Genomic DNA, 26,023 nt, shown 5'->3' with positions numbered 1-26,023 from the left:
TTTGTGTTTTATTCTTAAATTTCTTTGTACTTTTATTTATTGCAACATTCCATGCTTTATTTAATATTTTCATTATATATTTATTTAATTTAGACTATTAAATCCCTCTGTACGTTATTAATTTTGATGCAAAAATAATGTTTTGGTTCAGCGATGTATGTTTATTCACTGCAGTAACTGAACAGATTGACATTCTTGATCAGTCATAATCTATTCTTGTTAGTTAGCTTTAAGTCAAAGCTAGCTAACTAATCCTGTTTCTCTGGGGTTCAATGCTGTTTAACAGTTTTAGAAGTGAGGTAGGGTTGTAGGGGAAGAGACCCCTGTTATGTAGTCTGGTTACCGCCATCCTCAAGTCCATAAGACACACAAACACTTTACCTAACAGAGATTCGGACGCATATTCAGTCTCAACTTGTTCCAGCGCCATTACAGATGCTTCAGCATCTGTCCTACCAGAATCTACATCAGTATTCCCAGAGTTCCTGTCAGAAACTTGCTCTTCTGCCTCATCGGATTCGTCTGAGCTCCCATAATCAACCAGACGTGGAACTGAGACATCGTTACCTGTTGGCAATCTAGTGCAGGGAACAACATGCAGCGTCTCTGAAACAGCAGAAGGAGTTTGAACGGAAGCATCAGTTCTTCTTCTAGTGGCACCAAGGTTCAAATCACAGTCTTCGATATGACGACAAGACCTACACAAGCCTGTCCAGTCTTCACGGAGAAGCTTCAGGTAGCGGACGCAGTATTCCAAGAAACACGTTTCCGAGGAGATGAGGAAGTCAAGTAGCACAGTGTGGTCGAAGGAGAGGGAGCGGAGCAGAAGTATGAAATGACAGTGAGGGTTACAGCCCCAGATGCAAACCCCCGAGTCTGAGGAACTCAAACTGTGAAGACAAGGAAAAAGAAACTTTCACCATTCAATTACAAATTCATCTTTTTCAATATTTTTTTTTTGTACAATAGCTATTCCTTAATAAATAAATAAAACATTTTTGGTAACACTTTAGTATAGGGAACACATATAAGCTATTAACTACGCCTTTTCCCTTTATAAACTCTTAATTTACTGTTTATTAATAGTTAGTAAGGTAGTTGTTAAGTTTAGGTAATGGGTAGGATTAAGAATGTAGAATAAGGTCATGCAGAATAAGGCATTAATATGTGCTTAATAAGTACTAATAAATAGTCAATATTCTAGTATTATGCATGCTAATAAGCAACTAGTTAAAAGATCTTAAAATAAAGTGTTACCACATTTTTTTTTTAGAACCTATTCTATTAAAGCTGTAAAGGTCCATTCACACCAAGAACGATAACTTTATGAGTGTCCACACCAACGCAAAATAACTTTGTTTATCATAAGCGCGCACTGTAGTTTTGTCGTCTGCTGCTTTAAATGCTCAATCTCTTTAAAGCAGAATGGATTCTGATTGGCTGTTTATGTTTTTAGCATTTATCAGCTGGAAAAACTCTTTCTGAAAGTGATTCCAACAATATTGTTCCTCTGTGTCATTATCGTTAGTTGTGGTTGCTTTTAATACCAAGCAACCACTCAGAGAACTCCTTAGCAAAATCCCTAGCAACTGCCTTGAAATTAACAAGTTAAGGCTGGAACACACTTTGACTTTTAAAATCTGAATAGACTTTAAAACACTATGCATCATACACTAGCCGACTTTGTAAATGGTTACACAGAAAAATTGGGCATCATACGCTAAAGAACTCAAGATCAACTGCTGCCAGACTTTCAAGTCGTTCCGAACGCAACAAACTCACAAAAGTGTTGCTAGGAGACATGCGACAAATAAAAAGAAATATCTGTTCTAAAATTGATTCAAAATATCAAACATGTTTGATATCTTCCAAATGGATCAGTGTAAAGTCTGTGCTCATCATACACTACGCAGTTTTCTATACGTCAACTCTGTCTGCCCAAAATCCGTAGACTATAATTTTCTCCAAAAAGCTTATTTGCAATCACTCAGAAACTAGAAACAACTTGTCACCCAAGCAAGGAATATATGACCTTATATATGTAACCTTAATGTGCTTTAAAATTCATAATAATTTAAAATTTCAGACAAGAGTTTGTCAAAACAACATATAAAGTTTGTCTGAACATACTTTTTGATTTACAAATTCACAGGTCACCAAACATGAATTTAAGTATGCAGTGGAAAAAAAAAAAAGTGTGACCACTCATTCATTACAAAAGAAAGAGGGAAAAAAAAAAAAAAAACCAGTGTGGTAAGATTTAATAATATTAATTAATTAAGCAAGGATGCATTAAATTGGTCAAAAGTGACAGTAAAAAACAATGTTACAAAAGTTGTCTATTTCAAATAAATGTTGTTCTTTTGAACTCTATTCTTCAAAGAATCCTGAAAAAAAATGTATCATGGTTTACACTAACACTGATAATAATCAGAAATGTTTCATGAGCAGCAAGTCAGCATATCAGAATGATTTCTGAAGGATCATGTGACACTGAAGACTGGAGTAATGATGCTGAAAATTCAGCTTTTATCACAGGAATAAATTACATTTTAACATATATTCACACAGAAAACTTATTTTAAATTGTAATAATTCAAAATATTGCTGTTTTTACTGTATTTTTGATCACATAAATGCAGCCTGTGTGAGTGTAAGGGACTTCTTTCAAAAAAAAAAAAAATTCAAAATCATCCAGACCCCAAACTTTTGAAACTTTCTGTACATATTAATAGGCTTGGCCTATTATTTGAGTAAAATTTAATTTCAGCAATGCTGTACATCATTACCTCTGGAAATACCCATTTCAGCAGGAAGAGATAAAGTTTTGGGTACAGTTTCATATAACAGTGTGTGCAAAATAGATTCCAAACCTTTTTTGATATAAATACAAGCCAATCAAAGTCTTGGTTGACTCCATCATGTCATCATCCTGCTCAGCAAACACTACAGACACCCAGGAGCAGCTGTGAGCGTCTGCGGACACCAGAGTCCCGTGACGCTGGAGGAATGACATGAGCTCTGTTAAATACCGCCGGACGTCAATGTCACTCTGAGCTCCTGGAAATGACAAGAAACACAAGTATTATGAAGAGATGCAATGCCCTCTGCTGTTGTAAATGACTAAATGGCATGTTTCATTTTAACTAAGCTGTGGTGAAGGACTAGAATGTTCAATTTATGCTTCACACACACACACACACACACAAGCAAACATTCTTACATTTCAAGTAATTTTTAATAGTTTTAGATTAATAACAATAACAACACAAGGTGGCACGATCATATGAAACAACATTAATTATTGAAAAAAAAAAAATTAAGCAGTACTATACCTAAACTGTATAAACTTGGTAACTTTCAGATATCAAAAATAATTTTTTTTTCTTCATGCTGGCAAACAAACTTTCATTTTCTAGTTGCTAATATGTTGTGAAAACTAATAAACACTATTTTGACAGTTACCTTTCCAATGAAGGGACTGGATGTTTATTTCTAGTGACTTCAGCAAAATCAGGCTGACGGCTCTCAGAATCACATCGTCCTTCTGCGTCCCAGCGAGTCCCACATCACAGTTCCCACCAAAGAAACTGGACTGAGCTTTCACAGGCACTTCCTTGAGCCAGCCTGCATTCACTTCCTGTAACACTCCATCTGCCATGGCCAACATGTCCTCGGTCAGGCTGTGATCTTCATGTGACGAGGACTGACTTCACCTAAAGCCCAATCGTCCCCGGCTCTCCGCAGAAGACTTCTCTTCAGGAGAAGCAGCGCTCGTTTCTTCACAAAATATTCCACGTCAGCTCTCATGACATGAAGGAGCGCTTGCGACTCAACGAATATGACTCTCTGAACAGAAGAACAGACTCCATATCTGAGCCGGGCAGCGCTGAGGACCTCAAGGAGGTCAAAGAACTCACACATGGTTTTAGAGAGATTCATCAGTTCTCTTTTGTGAGGGTCTTGAGTCAGAAGGTTGTTGTGCAAGTCAGTGATGGAGGCATCCAATCCAGAAAGAAACTTCATCAAAACATCTATGGAGAAGACAAACAAGCAGCTGGATATAAGAGATCATGTCCTCTGGAATGACAAGGTAAAGTTTAGTTGTTTAATCCAATGTAAATTCATGCAATACTGTATCTTTTTATGTTAATCTGAATATATTAAGCATTAAACCTGAAGTCTCATCCCGTTTATGCATTTTTAAATCATTTTTTATATTGTTTCAAAAATAACTACAATCTTTTGTTTGTAACTACTAGCTGTTGTTTGACTGCCTGCCATTCTAATAGTAATAACAATAATTAAGAAAATTATTATTATAAAACAATATTATTATTAATATTAATATTAATAATAATAAAAAAAAATCCAACATAAAAAAATACAGTTTGATAAGAATTTTTGATCATTTATTCTCTTACCATTCTCATTTTTTTCCCGATATTGGAAGTTACTGTTTTATTATTGCTAATAATAATGATGATGTTATATATATATATATATATATATATAATAATAATAATAAACAAATAATATTAATAACTCACCTTATTCTCAAACCATTATTTTTTTTCATGCCACAAAGGTATTACTTTATTATTATTATTATTATTATTATTATTATTATTATTATTTATATACAGGTGCTGGTCATATAATTAGAATATCATCAAAAAGTTGATTTATTTCACTAATTCCATTCAAAAAGTGAAACTTGTATATTATATTCATTCATTACACACAGACTGATATATTTCAAATGTTTATTTCTTTTAATTTTGATGATTATAACTGACAACTAAAGAAAATCCCAAATTCAGTATCTCAGAAAATTAGAATATTGTGAAAAGGTTCAATATTGAAGACACCTGGTGCCACACTCTAATCAGTTAATTAACTCAAAACACCTGCAAAGGCCTTTAAATGGTCTCTCAGTCTAGTTCTGTAGGCTACACGATCATGGGGAAGACCGCTGACTTGACAGTTGTCCAAAAGACGACCATTGACACCTTGCACAAGGAGGGCAAGACACAAAAGGTCATTGCAAAAGAGGCTGGCTGTTCACAGAGCTCTGTGTCCAAGCACATTAATAGAGAGGCGAAGGGAAGGAAAAGATGTGGTAGAAAAAAGTGTACAAGCAATAGGGATAACCGCACCCTGGAGAGGATTGTGAAACAAAACTCATTCAAAAATGTGGGGGAGATTCACAAAGAGTGGACTGCAGCTGGAGTCAGTGCTTCAAGAACCACTACGCACAGACGTATGCAAGACATGGGTTTCAGCTGTCGCATTCCTTGTGTCAAGCCACTCTTGAACAACAGACAGCATCAGAAGAGTCTCTGACCTGGGCTAAAGACAAAAAAGACTGGACTGCTGCTGAGTGGTCCAAAGTTATGTTCTCTGATGAAAGTAAATTTTGCATTTCCTTTGGAAATCAGGGTCCCAGAGTCTGGAGGAAGAGAGGAGAGGCACACAGTCCACGTTGCTTGAGGTCCAGTGTAAAGTATCCACAGTCAGTGATGGTTTGGGGTGCCATGTCATCTGCTGGTGTTGGTCCACTGTGTTTTCTGAGGTCCAAGGTCAACGCAGCCATATACCAGGAAGTTTTAGAGCACTTCATGCTTCCTGCTGCTGACCAACTTTATGGAGATGCAGATTTCATTTTCCAACAGGACTTGGCACCTGCACACAGTGCCAAAGCTATCAGTACCTGGTTTAAGGACCATGGTATCCCTGTTCTTAATTGGCCAGCAAACTCGCCTGACCTTAACCCCATAGAAAATCTATGGGGTATTGTGAAGAGGAAGATGCGATATGCCAGACCTAACAATGCAGAAGAGCTGAAGGCCACTATCAGAGCAACCTGGGCTCTTATAACACCTGAGCAGTGCCACAGACTGATCGACTCCATGCCACGCCGCATTGCTGCAGTAATTCAGGCAAAAGGAGCCCCAACTAAGTATTGAGTGCTGTACATGCTCATACTTTTCATGTTCATACTTTTTAGTTGGCCAAGATTTCTAAAAATCCTTTCTTTGTATTGGTCTTAAGTAATATTCTAATTTGGGATTTTCCTTAGTTGTCAGTTATAATCATCAAAATTAAAAGAAATAAACATTTGAAATATATCAGTCTGTGTGTAATGAATGAATATAATATACAAGTTTCACTTTTTGAATGGAGTTAGTGAAATAAATCAACTTTTTGATGATATTCTAATTATATGACCAGCACCTGTAAATAATAATAATAATTGACAATACCTTATGAAAATATAAACAGAATGAGAATAAGATGGCTTAATAATAATAATAATAATAATAATAATAATAATCACCTCATTCTCAAACCATTAATTTTTTCATGTTGAAAGGTATTGCTTTATTATTAGTAGTATTATATTATTAATAATAATTGACAATACCTTCCAACATGAAAATATAGTATGAGAATAAGATGGCTTACTAATAATAATAATAATAATAATAATAATAGTCACCTCATTCTCAAACCATTAATTTTCTCATGTCGAAAAGGTATTGCTTTATTAGTAGTATTTTATATTATTAATAATAATAATTGACAATACCTTCCAACATGAAAATATAAAGGTATGAGAATAAGATCACTTAATAATAATAATAATAAAAATAGTAATAATAGTCTCCTTATTCTCAAACAGTTATTTATTTCATGTTGAAAGGTATTGCTTTATTATTATTATACTATTACATAATAATAAGACAATACCTACCAACATGAAAGAAATAATGGTATGAGAGTAAGATTATTATTATTATTTATTACAACCTCACCTTATTCTCCCTATTCATCAACAAATCGGTGAACATGGTGAAATTTAACCTAGCTACTAAACATCAATTATTGTTTTTAAGTCATTTCAAGATTAACTTTTAATTTAGATTCAGATGTAAGCGAAAGTGATGATGTCTGAGTGGGTGAGTTGTTTACATTTTAATTCATATTTTCTACCAGTTTTACGTATTCAGCCAATTATCCACATATTTAAGAGGTCCCGGCTCTCTTGCCACCTCGGATAAAACCTTTAAGGTTCTACCTAATTCCACTACATTAAAATGAGGATAATAAAGCAGCTCAGTCTGAATCATCTGTCTGTATGTGAACACACTTCAGTACCGCTTTTATTCTGGCATTTTTCTGCTCTCAGCACTCCTTTTAACACAGCGGTCAGTGACCACAGACAGGAGTCCAGTTCACTGCTGGCCGTTGACTTCTGAAACACTTCAGCACACGCGTGTCTCCAGATCGAGCTGCTGCCTCCCTATAATCAACAATTACAGTAGTGAACCCACACTGCTTGAGAGAGAGAGAGAGAGAGAGAGAGAGAGAGAGAGAGAGAGAGAGAGAGAGAGAGAGAGATCATGCAAGAAAAACATTATCAAACCCTCATAATACTAGATGAGCTGTATGTCTACACATTGCCAGTCCAAGTTAATGTACAGCAGCAATACTCACATTAATGCAAATGTCACTGATGACATAGACTGACGTACACTTTGCAGATAAATGAGACACCAGTCGGTCCTGACAGCTGAGGAGGGAAACCTGCATCAAGATATCAATATAATGGGTCAAAACATGCTCCTCTGACAGATATGAACTGCTCTAGGATCAGTCTCTACTTTAAGCTCTAGGCTTAATGTATAATCACACCAACATGCCCAAGTCACATGTTTACTGAATGCCCGTTTGATGTATCATGATCAATTTTCACTGTGTTTGTTCATCTATTGGCCAGAAGAGGACTGGTCCCCCGACTGAGTCTGGTTTCTCCCAAGGTATATCTTTTTCCTCCATTTCTAACACCTGATGGATTTTGGTTCCTTGCCACTGTCTTAGTATCCAGCAATATTACTGATTTACCTGCACTGGCATTATAGGATGAGGACAAACTTGCGCTGAATAATGACACTGTCGTCTTCTGCTTTATAGATGAATCAACTGTTTTCCAAACTGATGAAGTTTGCAACATCGACGCCACTATTGAACGAAATCAACATTGAACTGACTCGAGCTGAATGAAGACACTATTGTCTTCTTTAGAGCTGAACCTGTTTCATCATGAATGAACGTTCACACTTGTGGAACTGAACTGAATTAACACTATTATCTTGCTACAGCTGCTTTACAGCAGAATTTCTAACTTTTTTATATATTTGAAGAAGTTTACATCATTAATTATGTTATTCTCCTGTTTATTAATTAATGTGAAGCTGTTTTGAAATAATCTGTATTGTATAAAGTTCTATGTAAATAACATTGAGATAAGAAATGTGGAAGAAATGTGCTTTAATTGTCACAGAAATATCATCATAAAAAAAAAAACCAACACTTTTAGTAATACTTTTTAAGGTGCCCTTGTTACAGTGTACTTATACAAATAAGTATTGTACTGAGTAATATTAATTAACAACATATACTTGCTATATAATTAGGGTTTGGTTTAGGGTTAGTTGCTTGTAATTATGCATAATTTACTGTTATTACTATAGTAAGTACATTTAAGATGTGTAATAGGGACACTGTAAAAAAAAAAAAAAAAAAAGTATAACCAAAATATCTTTAAAAGGTCTGAAAACATTTTTGGTAACACTTTACAGTATGGTTTCATTAGTTAACTACTTAAGTTAACAGACTAAGAATGAACAATACTTCTACAGCATGTACTAATCTTAGTTAATACTAACTTCAACATATACTAAACATTATGGAAATCAAGTGTTGTATTTGTTAACATTAGTTAAAAGGTTAGTTCACCCAAAAATGAAAATAATGTAATTTATTACTCACCCTCATGTCGTTCCACACCCGTAAGACCTTCGTTCATCTTCAGAACACAAATTAAGATATTTTGTTGAAATCCGATGGCTCAGTGAGGCCTGCATAGCCAGCAATGACATTTCCTCTCTCAAGATCCATTAATGTACTAAAAACATATTTAAATCAGTTCATGTGAGTACAGTGGTTCAATATTAATATTATAAAGCGACGAGAATATTTTTGGTGCGCCAAAAAAACAAAATAACGATTTATATAGTGATGGCCGATTTCAAAACACTGCTTCATGAAGCTTCGGAGCGTTATGAATCAGCGTATCGAATCACGATTCGGATCGTATGTCAAACCGCCAAACTGCTGAAATCACGTGACTTTGGAGCTCCGAACCGCTGATTCGACACAAAAGATTCATAACGCTCCGAAGCTTCATGAAGCAGTGTTTTGAAATCGGCCATCACTATATAAGTCGTTATTTTGTTTTTTTGGCACAACAAAAATATTCCCGTCACTTTATAATATTAATATTGAACCACTGTACTCACATGAACTGATTTAAATATGTTTTTAGTACATTAATGGATCTTGAGAGAGGAAATGTCATTGCTGGCTATGCAGGCCTCACAGAGCCATCGGATTTCAACAAAAATATCTTAATTTGTGTTCCGAAGATTAACGAAGGTCTTACGGGTGAGTAATTAATGACAGAATTTTCATTTTTGGGTGAACTAACCCTTTAATGCGTTGTGAACTAACAAACAAACAATGAACAGTTGGATTTTTATTAACTAACATTAACAAAGATTAATAAATACTGTAACAAATGTATTGCTTATTGTTAGTTCATGTTAGTTAATACATTAACTAATCTTAACAAATGAACCTTATTGTAAAGTTTTACCACATTTTTATTAATCAAAATATTATTACTTATTTGATTAAACATACCAGTTTTGCCATCAGATTCATTTCTCCAAACAGTCTCCTCGTGACATCTTCATAGAATATAGCGACATCTTGTGGCAGACTCTGTGCTGTCAGCCTGTTAATGATGGTCTCAACAAGAGTGAGACACAAGCACATGACGTCTGTGTGTGTGACAGATGCCGCAAGAGTGTTTTCTGTTTGAACAACACATGATGAGATTCTGCTGGCGAGCTCTTCACTGCTCAGGCTGGGAGCAGATCCTGTACGCAACAGCCTGAAAATGCTTTGGAAATCCAATCCTGCGGCATCCATGATGAGACACTGTGAAAATAAAGGTTCAGAAGAATGATGATCAGTAAGTCATGCTTGTTTAAACAAAAAGACTGCAGATATGAACTGTGGTTTGTTAAATTTATGATGTTGTGCATTAATCAGACTAAAGCCACTGAATTATACCAACTCTTCAACAAAACTCTCCCCTTCATGAACATGTTAGACAATTTGATGTCAGCAAACCTGACTGTGAAAAATGATTGACAGGCAGAGAGTGTTTTTAATTGGCTAAAAAATCTGGACCACTTCCTGACTCTTGTTTCTAGGACTATACAAGAGCAATGACGTGACAGGTCATTTTTTTGTCCAAAGGCCTTAATAATAATAATAAAAAAAACAAAGATATGACATCCAAAGTATGTAAGGTAGTACAAATAGATCTCTTTTATTGAATCCAAAAGGTTTAATTATATTTTGCTACATATAAAGGTATTTTAAAGATTTAAGTGTCAAAAGGTCATTCGGTTTAACCGTCCAAAGGCCAATACAGCCATTTCATTTGTGATTAAAATATCTTAAAATGTAATAAACATATATACGTTTTATTCTGGGATGATTTTATAACATCATATATCAACATAGTGCAAAATGGTATTAAAATTATGTGTAGAAGTCTTCGCTTTGTTATGAGAAAGAATGTCCGGAAAAATTAATTTCATTATAAAACATGGAAAATGTTGTAATATTTTAAAAGTTTGTACTAAATATAAAATGTTTGGCTGTCCTTTTGCTAGCTAGATAGATATCAGTCTGTTAGCATTGTTTGAAAATATCATCATTGATATAGTGTCATTCTAATTTTGGTTAAACCAAATGACTTTTTTGGTGACAAATTTTGTCCATCTTGTAAAAAAAAAAAAGACAAAAGCAGTTTTAATTGATTATAAAAACCACATAATCTCATCGTTAACACTTAATAAAACTTCAAAATTAATTATATCTCCATTATGATTTTTTACACTTTTAAAAACCTTATTTGTCAATGACCCACAAAGAAATGTTTTGTCTGCTAATCAACAATTTTGGCTTTGTAAAGCTCTAAAAGACATACCAAATTTAGTTAGACTGTAAGTTATATCCTGAAATCTGTCCTGAATGTGTCAGACTTTAAAACAAAGCAACAGTATGTTATTGTGAGTATAATTAAAATTCATTAATAAATCAACTGCTTCAAGCCAAAGACTCCTGACAATGGCAAATGACCAAAGTTATGGCCAGCAAAATGACAATGAAATGATTGGCTTGTTTCTCAGTAAGAGAGAATTAATTGTGATTGTGATTTAGTCATGATTCAACACTGTACTTTTATATTTAAAAATGAATATTGCGAGGATTAAAAAGTATGATTCTTACCTTGTGTAATTGATTACAAGTATTCAGTTTTAATAGTATAGTTTTAAAACTACAAAATTCCCCAAACAACTTATAAAACATGATCTACCTATCTATACTAGTGTAAACTACTTATTAAGGACATTATATGTGTGCTATTCCAAAACATTCCAATATCACAAAAATCTTTATTGCTTACCTGATTTATGATGCATTTCCAATTGTCTCAATATCCTGTATAATGTTCCTGAACAGCCACTGCATCAGTCTCTGCAAGGAATTCATCTCGTAGACAAGAAGATCATAAACAGAAAAATAACCTCATATTTACAGGACGGTAGAGTTTGTTTAGTAGAGATCCAGTGACACACGTGACCTGTAGAAAGATGCTGCGGTAAAGCAGAATTTGTAATGAAGCGCTTTTAGGACTCCTGGTGAGTTTTTCTTCAACAGTGATTAAAAAAATACACTCCGCTAAAATGAATAAACGCCTCCATAAAGCACATGGAGCGCTGTTTGCCATTATACAGCCAAAACTGTCGCAAAACCCTGACATTCGGCGTATTATTTTGCAGCAGTATGATGTCTGCATGACGTATTTGACAGCTCGAATCTGATTGGTTGTTGCGGTTTGAAGCCTTGGAGATGATGTTCATGGCTACCTGACTGTATTTGTTCTCTGTATGTATACTATATATTTTTATTTCTTTCCCCCCCGAGTTATTATTGTCTTAATTAAGAAGATGTTGTTAATTATATCCTCTCGGCACAGGTTAAGAGAGTTTGAGTAACTTTAAAAGCAGTGTTCTTGTGAGAATGGGCAATAACCGCTGGCTAAATGCTAACTATGCTAATGCAGTAACAGTGCATGTCAATCACAGAGTTTTTCAGATTCTTCTTCAGTTTAATGATAAGTGTCAGAATTATCGGATCATTTATTGCAGTGATATTAAAATAAAGGATGCCTGTATCTAAAAAGAGCGCTTTAGTGTTTGTTTTAGGCTCATTTTAGCTGCCAGAGCTGGTTTAGCACACCAGCTAACAGATTCATTGTTCTCAGTGCAGCAGCTACAAACAGCATTATTTACCTTTCATTTACTATATTTGAGGTGATTAAAAGGGTTAAACTGCCGTTGATGGTATATATCACATATGTTAGCGAACATTTATGTTGTTAAAGGTAAATGTAGATGTGCAAATGCTCGCTGCAGCTGTTTTTTCAGAGGCTGAAAGACAATTACATTGTGAACTGATGGGTGGCAGTAAATATTTGCTTCTAGATAGAGAGCTGATCAATGTAATGTGACAGATAAGCGTGGAAATCAGACGTCATCATTTCGGTGTGGCTAAATAATGATTATGCACGTAAATATCTATATGAATCTGCATTAATATATATTAATACATGTAAATGAATAGATGTTTTATAAATGGTGAATATATAAAAGAATCATGTTGATGATGATGATATTTCTATGTTACTCTGCATCTCTAGAATGGAGATCTGAAGTGGATATGAATATGGATGCAGAACACAAAGGCTGTTTTAGATCTACAAGACATTAATGAACGGTAATTTCTAATTATCTGTAGGCCGTGGCCTGTTTTTAATTGTCATTTTGTTTTATATTAACATGTGTTGTTGTCTAAGCTTGTTATGGGTGGTTTAATGGATTTGGCTTCATGCAGTGCAACTAACAAAATCTCAGTACTTTTCATAAGTGCATAGATGCGCTTTCCATGCAAGAGTATTGTTATCATCTTAAAGGTGATGTGTGCAATTATTTTCTTTTCATACTGTGTTTTACAAACAAATATAATAATTTTTTTGCCTATATATTTGTTCTATCATGTCTATCAGGATGTCCTCTTTAAAAAAAAAAAAAAAAAAAAAAAAATATATATATATATATATATATATATAAAAACACTATAAGCAGAGTTATATATTTAAATAGTAATTATCACATATGATATATTATGTAAAAATTATCTCAAATGTATTGCTCATAAAATTTTAAGATTTGAGTTTGAGAAAAAATTATTAATTTTTATTATTGTTATTATTATGAAGAATGCTGACACTCTTGTAACACAAATAGTAATTTATTTTATTTTTATATTTGTATTTTTTAATTATGATTTTACCAGTAAGAGATGTATACATATTCACTTTTTATTTTTTTTAGATTTACAAAATTATTGGAATTATTGTTAATATTAGTGCTGTATACAGTAGGCTAATTTTATGTTTTATATACACTACCAGTCAAAAGTTTGGAAACGTTACTATTTTTAATGTTTTTAAACAAAGACTCTTAGGCTCATTAAGGCTGCATTTATTTCATAATAAATACAGAAAAAACAATAATATTGTGAAATATTATTACAATTTAAAATTATGGTTTTCTATTTTAATATACTTTAGTTTAAAATGTAATTTATTCCAGTGATGCAAAGCTGAATTTTCAGCATCATTACTCCAGTCCTCAGTGTCACATGATCCTTCAGAAATCATTCTAATATGCTGATTTATTATCAATGTTGGAAACAGTTGTGCTGCTTAATATTATTTTATAACCTGTGATACTTTTTCAGGATACTTTGATGAATAAAAAGATAAAAAATATCAGCATTTATTTAAAATAGAAATCTTTTGTAACAATATACACTACCATTCAAAAGTTTGGGGTCAGTAATTTTTTTTTCTTTTCTTTTCTTTTTTTTTTTTTGAAAGAAATTAATACTTTTATTCAGCACAGATGTGTTAAATTGATAAAAAGTGATAGTAAAGATTTATATTGTTAGAAAAGATTTCTATTTTGAATAAATACTGTTCTTTTTAACCTTTTATTCATCAATGGATCCTGAAAAAAGTATCACAGGTTCCAAAAAAATATTAAGCAACACAACTGTTTTCAACATTGATAATAACTGAGTATCAAATCAGCATATTAGAATGATTTCTGAAGGATCATGTGACACTGAAGACTGGAGTAATGATGCTGAAAAATAAAGTATATTAAAACAGAAAACCATTATTTTAAATTGTAATAATATTTTACAATATTACTGTTTTTTCTGTATTTGTGATCAAATAACTGCAGGCTTAGTGGGGGGGGGGGCACTTTCACTTTTGCGATCAAAGGGGCAGGGGCTCAAGCAGTTAGTAGATAGTAAATTAATGAGAAATAGATATTCTAAGCTGATCAATAAAAAATAGTATTGGTAACGGCAGATACTCAAGGTTGCAGTATCTAAATCGGACATGAAAAAGTTGTAATAAAAATCTCGGTAACCCTTTACAATAAGGTTCATTTGTTAGCATTAGTTAATGTATTAACTAACATGAACTAACCATGAGCAATACATTTGTTACCGTATTTACTAATCTTTGTTAACATTAGTTAATGAAAATACAGTTGTTCATAGTTTGTTCATGTTAGTTCACAGTGCATTAACTAATGTTAACAAGATTTTAATAATGTATTAGTAAATGTTGAAATTAACATTACCAAAGATTAATAAATGCTGTATAAGTGCAGTTCATTATTAGTTCATATTAACTAATGTTAACTAATGAACCTTATTGTAAAGTGTTACCAAAATCTCCTTTGAATCATTTGTAGGTTGATTCCACTAAAAAGTTTAAACACTGTGACTCTGTGTTTTCATAACTTTCATAATAAATAACTGATTGTCCTTTGATTCAAAATGATGATCTTGTCTATCAGTAATGTCATACGTGTGTGTTTGTGTGTAGGGACACAGGAGCGTCTGACGCCCGTACTGCGAGATGTGACAGGATGCTGAACCATCACTGCAGAAGGAACCCAGAGTTGCAGGAGGAGCTGCAGATCCAGGCGGCAGTGGCGGCCGGCGATGTCTACACGGTCCGCAAGATGCTGGAGCAGGGCTACTCGCCCAAGATCAGAGATGCCAACGGCTGGACGCTGCTGCACTTCTCTGCGGCCAAGGGCAAGGAGCGCTGCGTGCGCGTGTTCCTCGAACACGGAGGTAAAGGGTTTGGTTGTTTTAGGACAGTGGCAAGATGGGCGAGTCTGATTTAATTTTGTAAGAACATATCTAAAATGAACAGCTTAGATTGACACTTATTAAAAACTGTGGTTGGCTTGCTCAAGGTGGCTCTTGAAGGAATACGTTCACCTAAAAATTTGTCATTATGCTACTTAACCTGAAGTAATTCGGGCCCTGTATTATTGTCCCTATTTTTAAAACACAGGCTTCTGTTTTCCACACATTAAAAGTAGATTTAAACTACCAAGCTTCAGAGAGGACAAAAATGAAAATTTGTAGTTTGGGTTTCGTTTGGTGTGGATTAATCACTATATAGTTGTAAATGTGATCCCTCTCCTCAAGTAAATTTGATTGCACCTTTTGATGGCACACTCCTGATAACCAGTTCACAACGGTGGCTGATATTTTACACTTTTGCACCATACTTAGGTTTACTATCTTGCCATATCTTATGCCTTAAAATACTAAACTGGTATTATGCTGCTAGAATAGACACTTCTGTTCTGCTATGTTCATGTTTAAGTGTGGTAATGCATGCAAGACGTTAGGGGGCGCTATAAAACAGGGCTATTTTTATCAAAAGCTCTGCAGATAGAATGATCCACAATTAGGTTTAACTGTTCAGTAGCACGGCCCTCTGTACTTATTGAGATTCAGAATAAATTTAGTTCCGAGACAGAACTCACGGTTTCGGTGGGTCTTAAAGTCTTAATTCACCCATACACAAATTAAGGCCTTAAAAAGGTCTTAAATCAGAGAAGAAAATCTTAAATTCATAAAGTCGTGGCAGTAAATGTCACGTGCATTGCAAAAAAATGAGTATCTTCCTCAGTATTTTTGTCCTGTTTTCCAATACAAATATCTAAACATCTTGAAATCAAGATACAAAATGTTCTTATAATTACAGATTTGAAGTCATGTCTTCAAGCATTGTAAATAATTAGTAAAAATTAAAAAATCACCCAGCACTTGTAATGATTTTATGCAAACTGCTGGGCCTAGAGGATCATAAATTTAATATGTACTTTTGTTTGGTACCTGGGCACTGTGGAATCACAGGAAATGAGACCGCAGACACTGTCGCAAAAGAGGCACTATTGGCAGACCTCAAAAAATTGTACAATACCTCCTATGGATCTAAAACCTATAATTCATTCCTATATTAATAACAGATGTAAAACAGAATTGGATCTCTACACCATGAGCAAACTCCATGAAATTAGTCCCAATGTTGGGAGAAGAAGTTCCTAGCATTTTTTAATTAGATGGGACCAGATTGTTTATACACGTTACCGAATAGGCCATTCCAGGATGACACATAGTTTAGGAGAAGATCTACTAACATGTTCTCTTTGTCAAAATCTTTTATCACTGAATCATGTTTTATTATATTGTGCTAGGTTTAACCCTGTGAGAACCCTTTTTATTTAGTTAATACTATGAAAGGTATTTTTAACAAAGTTAAATCAAATATAGTTTAAGAGTTTTTAGCAAAAATAGATTGTAAAAATCTACTATGGTGTTATAACATAATTTTTTCTCACCATGAAAATAGTCACAGAATTTGGCATGGTGTTAAACAAACATCTGACAATGAAACAATGAAAACTTCCCTTTGAATTAAGTAGATTTTTCTTAACTCACTTCATTTTGATCAATTTCACAGAAAACAAGACTTCATATTTGATGTCATTTTGCATCTCATGTAAATGGATCTTGATTTAAGAATCTTTAGACATTTGCTATGGAAAATACGGAAAATAATGAAGAAGAACAGCACATTTTTGAGGTTTGATGTGCCAGAAACAGTAAAATTTAAGCCCTATTCGGACTGGATTAGTTTTACAGGACTGGATTCATTTTTTTAAAGTAATTATTACTAGAGCTTCTCAGTGATTTTTGTCCTGTCTGAATGTGCCATCATAGTAATCATTACGGACATCAGTAAAGATTACAGCGACTTTTACCTTATGTAAAAAGGTTGGGAAAAATTACCTCAGGTAATAATCCAGTGCAAATAAACCCGCTGTAAATATGTACATAAATATCCCATCATTTCCTGTATAAAAGTAGTTTTCTGCATTTTTTCCAAGTATGGAGGCACTTGAAGGCATTCAGTTGCGTTCTAATCGGTGGGACAAGTCTGTGGCAAAACTCAAGTGTTTCCCACATACCATTCAGATCAAAAAGAAGGTCAAATGCCTTGTTAGAGGCATGAAACTTAATTTAGCATTAGTTAAGTGCCTATTACAAACAGAATCCAGTCAGAATTTAATTAATAAATCATTTGACCGGACCTAACTGTTTTATATATATATATAAATATAGGTTATGCTATATGTGTTTGCACATGTGATATCAGGAAGCAACGTGAGACACACATGACGACAGGGAGTGTGTAAAACCCTCCCATTTCTGCTAGTTTTACTGAGATTTCTTATCCTGTGCGAATTGGCCATTAATATTACGGACATCCTATGGTAAAATTACATTATTCCATCTACCCTTGTTAAACTAATCCTGTCCGAATAGGGCTTTATTTCCATATTCTAGTGGTCGGGAGCAGAGGCATTCAAGCCTTCTTTTTTTTTTTTTTTTTTTTTTTTTTTGTGAAATGAATTAAAAAGTAACGTATATCTGTTGGAAGCTTATTTGCTAATACAACTCATTGTGTTTCTTTACTTGGTTTTAAAAAGGTCTTAGAAAGTCTTCAATTTACCTTCATAAAACCTGTAGAAACTGACAAATGCTTTGACTTGCACTGTCAGTCACGGGAAAACCCCTTAACTGTTAAAAGGACAGGATAATACATCAGACATTTAAACAGATTTTTTATTATGAACATAGGACTGACCTGAAGGAAAATGCTAAATCTGAATGCAGGTAATAAACTCGCTCACTCGATCTCTTTCTCATAATACTCTTCTAGTTCTACATAATCCAGTAAGCTTCAATGAACAATATTAACTGAGAACAAACAGTTTACGTTGCTAAGAGTGGTTGCTAAGGGTGTTGTGTAGTGATACACAGAACCGTTGGGTGAAGCAGTCATAGCCGTGTTTTATCGTGAATAAAACACAGCTATTGACCAATCAGAATCAAGGACAGGAACTAACCGTTTTAAATTTTTATATATATATATATATATATATATATATATATATATATAAATTCAATGATTTATGTTATGTAATAATTATTGTAGGCCTAATGCATATATGTCATCTCTACAGACATTTTTTCTTGCTTGATATTCTTGCTTGTTTAGTTTAGTCATGTGTTTATTCTTCAAGTTGTTTTTTTCTCTGTGATCTACAGCGGATCCCACAGTGAAGGATTTCATCGGAGGCTTTACAGCTCTGCATTATGCTGCCATGCACGGCCGTGCCCGCATCGCCCGCCTCATGCTGGAGTCAGAGTATCGCAGCGACATCATCAACGCCAAGAGCAACGACGGCTGGACCCCTTTGCATGTGGCGGCCCACTACGGCCGCGACTCCTTCGTGCGTCTCCTCTTAGAGTTCAAAGCCGAGGTGGACCCGCTTAGTGACAAAGGCACGACGCCGCTTCAGCTGGCGATTATCCGCGAGCGTTCCAGCTGCGTTCGCATTCTGCTCGATCACAACGCCAACATAGACATTCAGAACGGCTTCTTGTTGCGCTACGCTGTCATTAAGGGCAACCACTCGTACTGTCGCATGTTCCTGCAGCGGGGAGCGGACACTAACCTGGGCCGGCTGGAGGACGGACAGACGCCGCTGCACCTGTCGGCCCTCAGAGACGATGTGCTGTGTGCTCAGATGCTGTACACGTACGGAGCCGATACGAACACGCGGAACTACGAGGGCCAGACCCCCGTGGCCGTTTCCGTCAGCATGTCTGGCATCAGTCGACCCTGTCTGGATTTCCTGCAGGAGGTCACAAGTAGGTTCTTATTCCTCTTTAAAACTTTATATGTGGACTGTCAGAATTGTTCTTAATTTTTTAGTAGATGGTAGGGGTGTAACGGTACACGGAAGTCATGGTTTGGTATGTGCCACAGTTTTAGGGTCACGGTTCGGTACGATTTTGGTACAATAGGAAAAATGTTCACACTTTAGTTTAGGGTCCAATTCTAATTAATATCTAACTATTAACAGTGACTTTTGCCTCAATAAACCCCTAATTACTGTTTATTGATAGTTAGTAAGTTAGTTGTTAAGTTTAGGTATTGGGTAGGATTAAGGGATGTAGAATACTAGTTGGTACAGCACTAAGCAATAAACAGAATGCACTCTTGCATAGGTCATATTTTTTTTGCAGGACTGATAAAAAACAAAAGGTATTTGGTCACAAACAGCTACAAAACTAAAAATTTGCTCAATTTAAACTATATTTAAACATTAAAAGCTTAAGCTCAACCCTCCTATACTTAAATTTCCATGTTCCGCTCCATTTCAAGTAGCCTTTCAAAGTATTCTTCTTTGTCCATGAGCGCAGAAAGATGCATTCGATGCATGCGCACTACCTAGTGGACTTTGTTTTCAAGCACTCAAGTCATTTGTTTATGCGCTGTTCTTCTTAAGCTCTTTTTCCTGTTGTGGCGGTTAGCAAACAGTGTTGCATTACCGCGCGTTCCCCCTTCTGGATTGGAGTGTGGATTGCCTGTGACTGACTGTATTCGTCGTCTAACTGCATGAACCAAACCGTGACGTCCGTACCGATGAATACATGTACCGTTACACCACTAGTAGATGGCAATAGTTTTAAAACTTTTATGGTAGATGGTAATAGTAAAAAAAATTTGGCACACTGATTAGGGAGGGATTCTAGGTGACAGTATTCTTATGAGGTCTCTTAGCGCCACCAACAGTCCAAATTCTAAAAAGTACGTTTTAGCTAGTAACTTTGAAACCAATTGAATCTTTGCGTTTTAATGAATTTAAATGTTTTTAATCTTATTCAGCAAAAGTTTTCCTTTCATCTTTATTTTAGTAGGTGACTATATTTTTGCATACTGATCTCTTATAACGGTAGCACTGAATCAATACTTTTATGCTTTTTTGGTTTTAATACTTTTATACTTTTAATACTTTTTTGGTCTAAAATGACAGCAAACACATTTATAGTGTTACAAATGATTTTTACTTAAAATTAAAGCTGTTCTTTTGAACTTTCTATTAATCAAAGAATCCTGAAAAAAAAAAAATGTTTTACTTTATTGCAGTTATTCATTCTTTTGCACACTAGCAATTTTATTTGTTTTATTGCCAGTTTTTATAATCATTTTAGTTAATAGTTAAAGTTAAGCAGTAGTTAATAAATAAATAAACAATTTAAAATTTCAAGAATGTACCATTTTCATTTTTGAAGTTTTCTTCAGCTCGTTTTTTTTTTTTTTTTTCAAACGAGAAGATAATTACGAAAATAAAGTTTCATAACATGATATATCTTTCATATAAAAATATACCTTTTTTAAATTTCACATTATAGTAAATTTACCTTTTGTTCCTTTTTTTCTTGGCAGTTTTCTTGGTAATTTTTATTACCTTTTAAAGAGGACACCTCTTTGCAAAATTTTTTATTTTTTTTTTAAAGGAAAAGTTTGGTTCAGCTCAACTAAACTTCAAGGTTCTAGCTTTTGAAGTCGAATGTGAAGCTGTAAACCCTCAGTATTAATTACAAAAATGTCATCAGATTTAGTTCCCTCCAGAAATCAGTCTCTCTTGTGCGTTTGCTAGTTTAAATTGTAATCCAATAGTGACGTGCACAGCAATATCTTGAATAGTGATGTGCATCATATATGAGGTAATTGCTGATACCCAGCCCTAATTGCAGTGCACATTATAGTTGGTTTGCTTTGTACTTTTGCGTGTGTATTTTTTTTTCTCATTTTTAATTGCAGGTTTTGATAATTATTTTCGCTTGCCTTCACACATTGCATCTTCTAAGCTTTATTTTGTCAGTGACACTCATTACAGTTAATATTACAGATATAAGTTAGAAGGAAGCTCCAATCAAGTCAAAGGTGAAGCATTAAAACTCGAGGGCTTAATAACAAGAGTATCATCAAAGGAGGTCATATTCCCTCTTTCCTCCAGAAATATGTCAAATCTCACGGAGAGCAGCGGCCGTTCTGTCGATCTGTAAGTTGAGCAATGGCCTAACCTCCCTAACGAACACCCTTATGATCTCAATCCCCCACACGGAACAATCGGCCGTCTGAGAAAAGCGAGCCGTGTTACCTGAAGCACTAATGATCAAGTACGCAACAATGGCCACATTCCTGCGCGCCGCTTCAACTTTGATATCACCATATCAAAGCCACCTGTCTGTCGCAGACATTTACTCGCTGTCAACTCATTCAGCGTGATCCGATTTCACCTTGATTATTTATTAAAAAGGCACTTCGGCGGCTGTATTTACATTGACGACTCAGACTTTGAGAGCATGACTTCATGTCTTGAAGGGAGTGACCGGTGCGCTCCGTGAGAATACGCACTGATTTCATATGGGTTTCTCTGCCGTCACCTATAGTTGAGAGCTTTTGGTAAAGCATTGAGACTGACAGAAGACAGGGGCTGCAGATGGCCGTCTCCAGCCCTTTGTAGTGGTTTTTTCCAGCTGGCTTCATTTGTGTGCGCACAGCCTGTGCCATATTGTGTTGGGACTGGAAAACTGGCCCATTAAAACTGATAAACTCTGTGTACCGGGTTCCTGGAACTCATTGCAGAACTTTACTGATATCTTTTAAGATGACAAATGCATAAAAAAGAGAGACTTTTTCAATGTTTCTTTTTTGTTGTTGTTTTTTTTTTCCCTCCCCTGATGTCCACCAATAATATTGGTCAAGTTTTTTTTGTGCCAAGTTTTTTAATGGCCGTTTCTTGAATTGAACGTCTGGTTTTTACTGCTGTACCTATAAGATGTCTACGCAAACTTTTGCTGCTTCATCCTCTTCTTTGTGAAAGATTTATACATTTATTATTACATTTACATAGATCTATACAATCTCTCTCTCTCTCTCTCTCTCTCTATATATATATATATACTTTATAGCAGATAAAAACACAAGGGTCAGACTGTCCTTCTTAAATTATAAATCGACTTTAAACTATTCTTAAAAAAAGTTATCAACCAACTGTTTAACATTTTATTTACTCGACAAAGTCAGTTTTTGCTTGTATTTGTTGCCTATAGAGTGTTAATGTTGATATCATTTTAATTTACTATGATCAGTATGATGATGCCATTCACTTTTTGTTTGTTATCTCACGCTTAATATTGTATTATGAATTATATTTCTGTCTACCTTATGAGTTCACTGCCTTTGCACACAGTTTTTGGCATATTATGTACAAGTTTTGGTAACACTTTAGTATAGGGAACACATATAAACTATTAACTGTGACTTTTCCCTCAATAAACTCCTAATTTACTGCTTATTAATAATTAGTAAGGTAGTTGTTATGTTTAGGTATTGGGTAGGATTAAGAATGTAGAATAAGGTCACGCAGAATAAGGCATTAATATGTGCTTAATAAGTACTAATAAATAGCCAATATTCTAGTAATATGCATGCTAATAAGCAACTAGTTAAAAGACCCTAAAATAAAGTGTTACCCAAGTTTTTATAAAAGTTCACGTTTTTGGCATATTATATCTTTTAGACTTTAGCCCAGTGTTATTTTAGTATCATCAAGATACTCTTATAATTTTTATTAATATTGAATTAGTATTTATTATGTTTTATGTTTTTATTTTTATTTTAGTTAAAGTTGTAGTAATTTTTTTTGTGTTTTTGTCATTTTTGTTTTAAATGTGTTGACAGTTTTTATTAATCAAACATCTATTTTAGTTTTAGTACATCAAGTTAAACTAAATAAAAATGATAAATGCTGCCTTGGCAACTAGCTGAAAAAGAAAGTTTAAGTTGTTATTTTTATTTCAATTAACATTTCATTTCAAGCAACGTTTTTTTTTTTTTTTTTTTATGGTTTTAGTTTCAGTTAACTATAATAACCCTGCTGTAGCCTCAAATCTTTGGTATTTTTGTGAGTTTTTCCTCTGTTATCAGTTTGAAATAGTTCACGCACAGGTCGTCACACAGGAATGCAATCATTCAGTTTTTATTAAACGTAAACATAGATTGAATTTAACCTGGCAATCGTTGTGTTTCAGGGCAACCCAGGACTTTGCAGGATCTGTGCAGGATAAAGATCCGGCAGTGCATCGGCCTGCAGAGCCTAAAGTTTCTGGAAGATCTGCCCATTGCCAAGGTCATGAAGGACTACCTAAAACACAAGTTTGACAATGTTTGACGGAAGCCGACAAACTCATTTCTGTAGGTTCCCTTAAGACTCTATGCAAACTCTCTTTTTTCATTTCTACTCAAAACCTCTGGGAGCAGGTGCAGCGTTTTGTACAAGCGGAGTGAAAAAGCCTCTTTACGGAGTAACGACTGTGGATCGGGGAGCACTGAAATGGCCATGTTGATTTGTTCGTAGAAGGTGTCGTTTCATGCATGCCTGGAGAAATTCCTGACCCGTGAGAAAAGAAAAATGCGGATGTTTGTACCAAATATCTTTTTTGTTCTTAAATCAACAAGGCCTTTGTAAGTATATGACATTTTCTATTTTCTAAATTCTCAGACAAAGAAAAAGATAAAAACCCTTTTAAACTATCGAGACAAATTGGCAAATGTTCAGGTCGCCCTCACAATTTTGTATGCATGTGCTATTGTCCTTTTTGCTCTGGAGAAACCACAGTTCTTTGGTCCGTTAAGTTATTAAACCTCTGTTGAGAATCCAATTTGTTCGTATTAAACAACAAAATCATACCAAAAAACCCACAAGCTCTCCGTACATTTCAGTTTTTTTAAAGAATGCCTCATTTAATTTAATTTAAAAAATTTTTATTTACATGTTAATTAAGATTCAGTATCAGAGGTTCTTGGCTTGAGTTTTCATTAAAAGGTAAAGAAAAAGTTCTAGTCACGAGAGGTCTATAGGTGAACGTATATATACAAGCATAAATCATTAACAAACTTTATGTAAATAATTGTCATATGTACAGCAGATATTTTTAGACTATTTAAGCCACAAGCTTGTGTTATCAAAGTGTTTTGGGGGTTTTGTTGAGTGGTTTTGTGCTTTTCATGTGACTTGTCAAGGGCTTTCATGTGGGAACGTGAAAATTAAACGGAAAATTAGAATCGATTACAGCTATAAGTAATGCTTAATTTTAATTGGCCATAATTTCTTTAAGATTTATTTTTATGCACATGAAAAATCACTTAAATCTTTGCAATCAGTAACTTAATATTTCATTTTGTTTTTTAATGATTTGAAATGCACTTAAAGTACATATAAACATTTGTCAAACCCGCTTGTAAGGTCTGCATAGCATTAAGTTCGTTCAGTTCATTTGACACTTCTTCAAGCAAGCGTTCAGTTTGTTTCATACATTTATTTATTTATTTTTTTTTATTTTTTTTCCCCTTTAAAATCTCAATCAGTGCAAGACAGTTTTGTGGGAGATACTTGTGTGATCACTCTTTAAATGTCAGGACTCTAAACAGACTCTCATTTACTGTTACTCAAAACTATTTTATCCAAACCTTTTGTAACACTAGCTGCCTTTACTTGCAGTACAGCTACAGCATTTCATCATGAACTCAATTCAAGAGCATTAAAGTTACCTGCCACAAAATTTAAATGATCTCTTTTTTTTGTTGCATTTAGGTTCAGTTTAGTGTGTTTTGGGCGTTTGTTGGGACCGAAACCGTCTCTGGATGACTGCTTGTTACCATAATGTATTGAACTTCAGAACAAAGTTTGGAGGACTGATTTGAGAGCGAGGGAATGTTATATGGGAATTTATTAAGCGGAAGTCTTCCACAACTTCAACTACTGAATGTATATAATCTGCTGTTTGCGAGTTTCACTTGTACATTTGTGTGAATAAATGGATCTCATAATGTCCCCATTTGTTATTTTTCGAAGTCTTATTGCTGTACTTTGAAGCAGTAATTGTGCCGTGTTCATCGATTTGCATCCATTTTTCTAGTTTGATGACTTTCTAATAAAATATCTGCTAAATATGCTGATTACTGAATTCATTGTCCATTTGGTAACTGTAAATTACCTTCTAGGTTTTGCTCTCTTGCCATCTTTACTTTTAACTCCAGTACAGTCAGTCCTAAAAACACTGTTGAATAATGACTTTATTTTAAAGGAGTATTTCAGGTAAGATACAACATCAAATCAAAATGGACCATATTTTAAATGCTTGTAGTCTTTGACAAAATGTAGTAACTTGTTCCACCTCTAAAATGTCTTTTTTAGTTTACACCACAAATCCTTCTTACTACTCCAAACTTTTCAACCATCTGCCTTCATTCTGGTATGTAATGCAAATTTCTATGATCTAATAACAAAGTCCTGTTCTGCATTTTTTCTTTTGTATACCCAGTTTCATTTCATTAAAATATGTTGGATTACAGAAGTAAAATGACTTGAAAACTTTATCAACAGCATTTGCAGAATTTCAAGTCTTCCTCAGTTCTTCCATGTAGAAGAGTAGCTCCACCTCA

General features: G+C 34.4%; 2 protein-coding genes and 1 long non-coding RNA gene across 6 annotated transcripts; 2 read left to right on the top strand and 1 right to left on the bottom strand.

The window, feature by feature from the left end:
* Positions 1–2,880: 2,880 nt before the first annotated feature.
* Positions 2,881–11,923, bottom strand: lins1 (lines homolog 1). The gene is made up of 6 exons (XM_051901587.1): positions 11,612–11,923; positions 9,769–10,068; positions 7,501–7,590; positions 7,162–7,306; positions 3,466–4,034; positions 2,881–3,060 (listed from the first exon to the last, which is right to left on the bottom strand). Exons 2-5 carry the CDS (start codon positions 10,057–10,059, stop codon positions 3,679–3,681), a joined length of 882 nt encoding a protein of 293 aa, XP_051757547.1. The 5' UTR covers positions 10,060–10,068; positions 11,612–11,923; the 3' UTR covers positions 2,881–3,060; positions 3,466–3,678.
* Positions 3,950–8,602, top strand: LOC127516742 (uncharacterized). Its single transcript, XR_007931067.1, has 3 exons — positions 3,950–4,093; positions 7,784–7,823; positions 7,978–8,602. It is a non-coding gene; the product is annotated as an uncharacterized LOC127516742 (long non-coding RNA).
* On the top strand, positions 10,084–25,537 carry asb7 (ankyrin repeat and SOCS box containing 7). Of its 4 annotated transcripts, none has more exons than XR_007931063.1 (6): positions 12,011–12,093; positions 12,908–12,984; positions 15,176–15,429; positions 18,769–19,374; positions 23,611–24,043; positions 25,173–25,537. XR_007931063.1 is itself a non-coding variant. In XM_051901581.1 (6 exons), the coding sequence occupies exons 2-5, from the start codon at positions 12,938–12,940 to the stop codon at positions 23,748–23,750; spliced, it is 1,047 nt and encodes a 348-aa protein (XP_051757541.1). In that variant the 5' UTR covers positions 12,011–12,093; positions 12,908–12,937; the 3' UTR covers positions 23,751–23,773; positions 25,173–25,537. The 4 variants fall into 4 exon arrangements, 3 of the variants coding, with proteins under 3 accessions (XP_051757540.1, XP_051757541.1, XP_051757539.1); XM_051901581.1 differs by having other exon boundaries at positions 23,611–23,773; XM_051901580.1 differs by lacking the exon at positions 12,011–12,093 and adding an exon at positions 10,084–10,102 and having other exon boundaries at positions 23,611–25,537.
* Positions 25,538–26,023: the final 486 nt, after the last annotated feature.

Source organism: Ctenopharyngodon idella, chromosome 7 (assembly GCF_019924925.1).
Source record: "Ctenopharyngodon idella isolate HZGC_01 chromosome 7, HZGC01, whole genome shotgun sequence".
NCBI lineage: Eukaryota > Metazoa > Chordata > Actinopteri > Cypriniformes > Xenocyprididae > Ctenopharyngodon > Ctenopharyngodon idella.
The sequence above is the reverse complement of the archived record's forward strand: the minus strand, read 5'-3'. Positions and strand labels throughout refer to the sequence as shown.

What these genes read in the sequence shown, in the direction of transcription:
- lins1 (XM_051901587.1), bottom strand. Translation starts at nt 10,059, where the DNA reads ATGGATGCCGCAGGATTGGATTTCCAAAGCATTTTCAGGCTGTTGCGT. An exon ending in TCAGTGACATTTGCATTAAT is followed by an intron (nt 7,307 to 7,500) that starts GTGAGTATTGCT and finishes TGTTGATTATAG; the next exon opens with GGAGGCAGCAGCTCGATCTG. An exon ending in AAAATGCCAGAATAAAAGCG is followed by an intron (nt 4,035 to 7,161) that starts GTACTGAAGTGT and finishes TCTTCTCCATAG; the next exon opens with ATGTTTTGATGAAGTTTCTT.
- asb7 (XM_051901580.1), top strand. Translation starts at nt 12,938, where the DNA reads ATGCAGAACACAAAGGCTGTTTTAGATCTACAAGACATTAATGAACG. An exon ending in CGTGTTCCTCGAACACGGAG is followed by an intron (nt 15,430 to 18,768) that starts GTAAAGGGTTTG and finishes TGTGATCTACAG; the next exon opens with CGGATCCCACAGTGAAGGAT. An exon ending in TTTCCTGCAGGAGGTCACAA is followed by an intron (nt 19,375 to 23,610) that starts GTAGGTTCTTAT and finishes GTTGTGTTTCAG; the next exon opens with GGCAACCCAGGACTTTGCAG.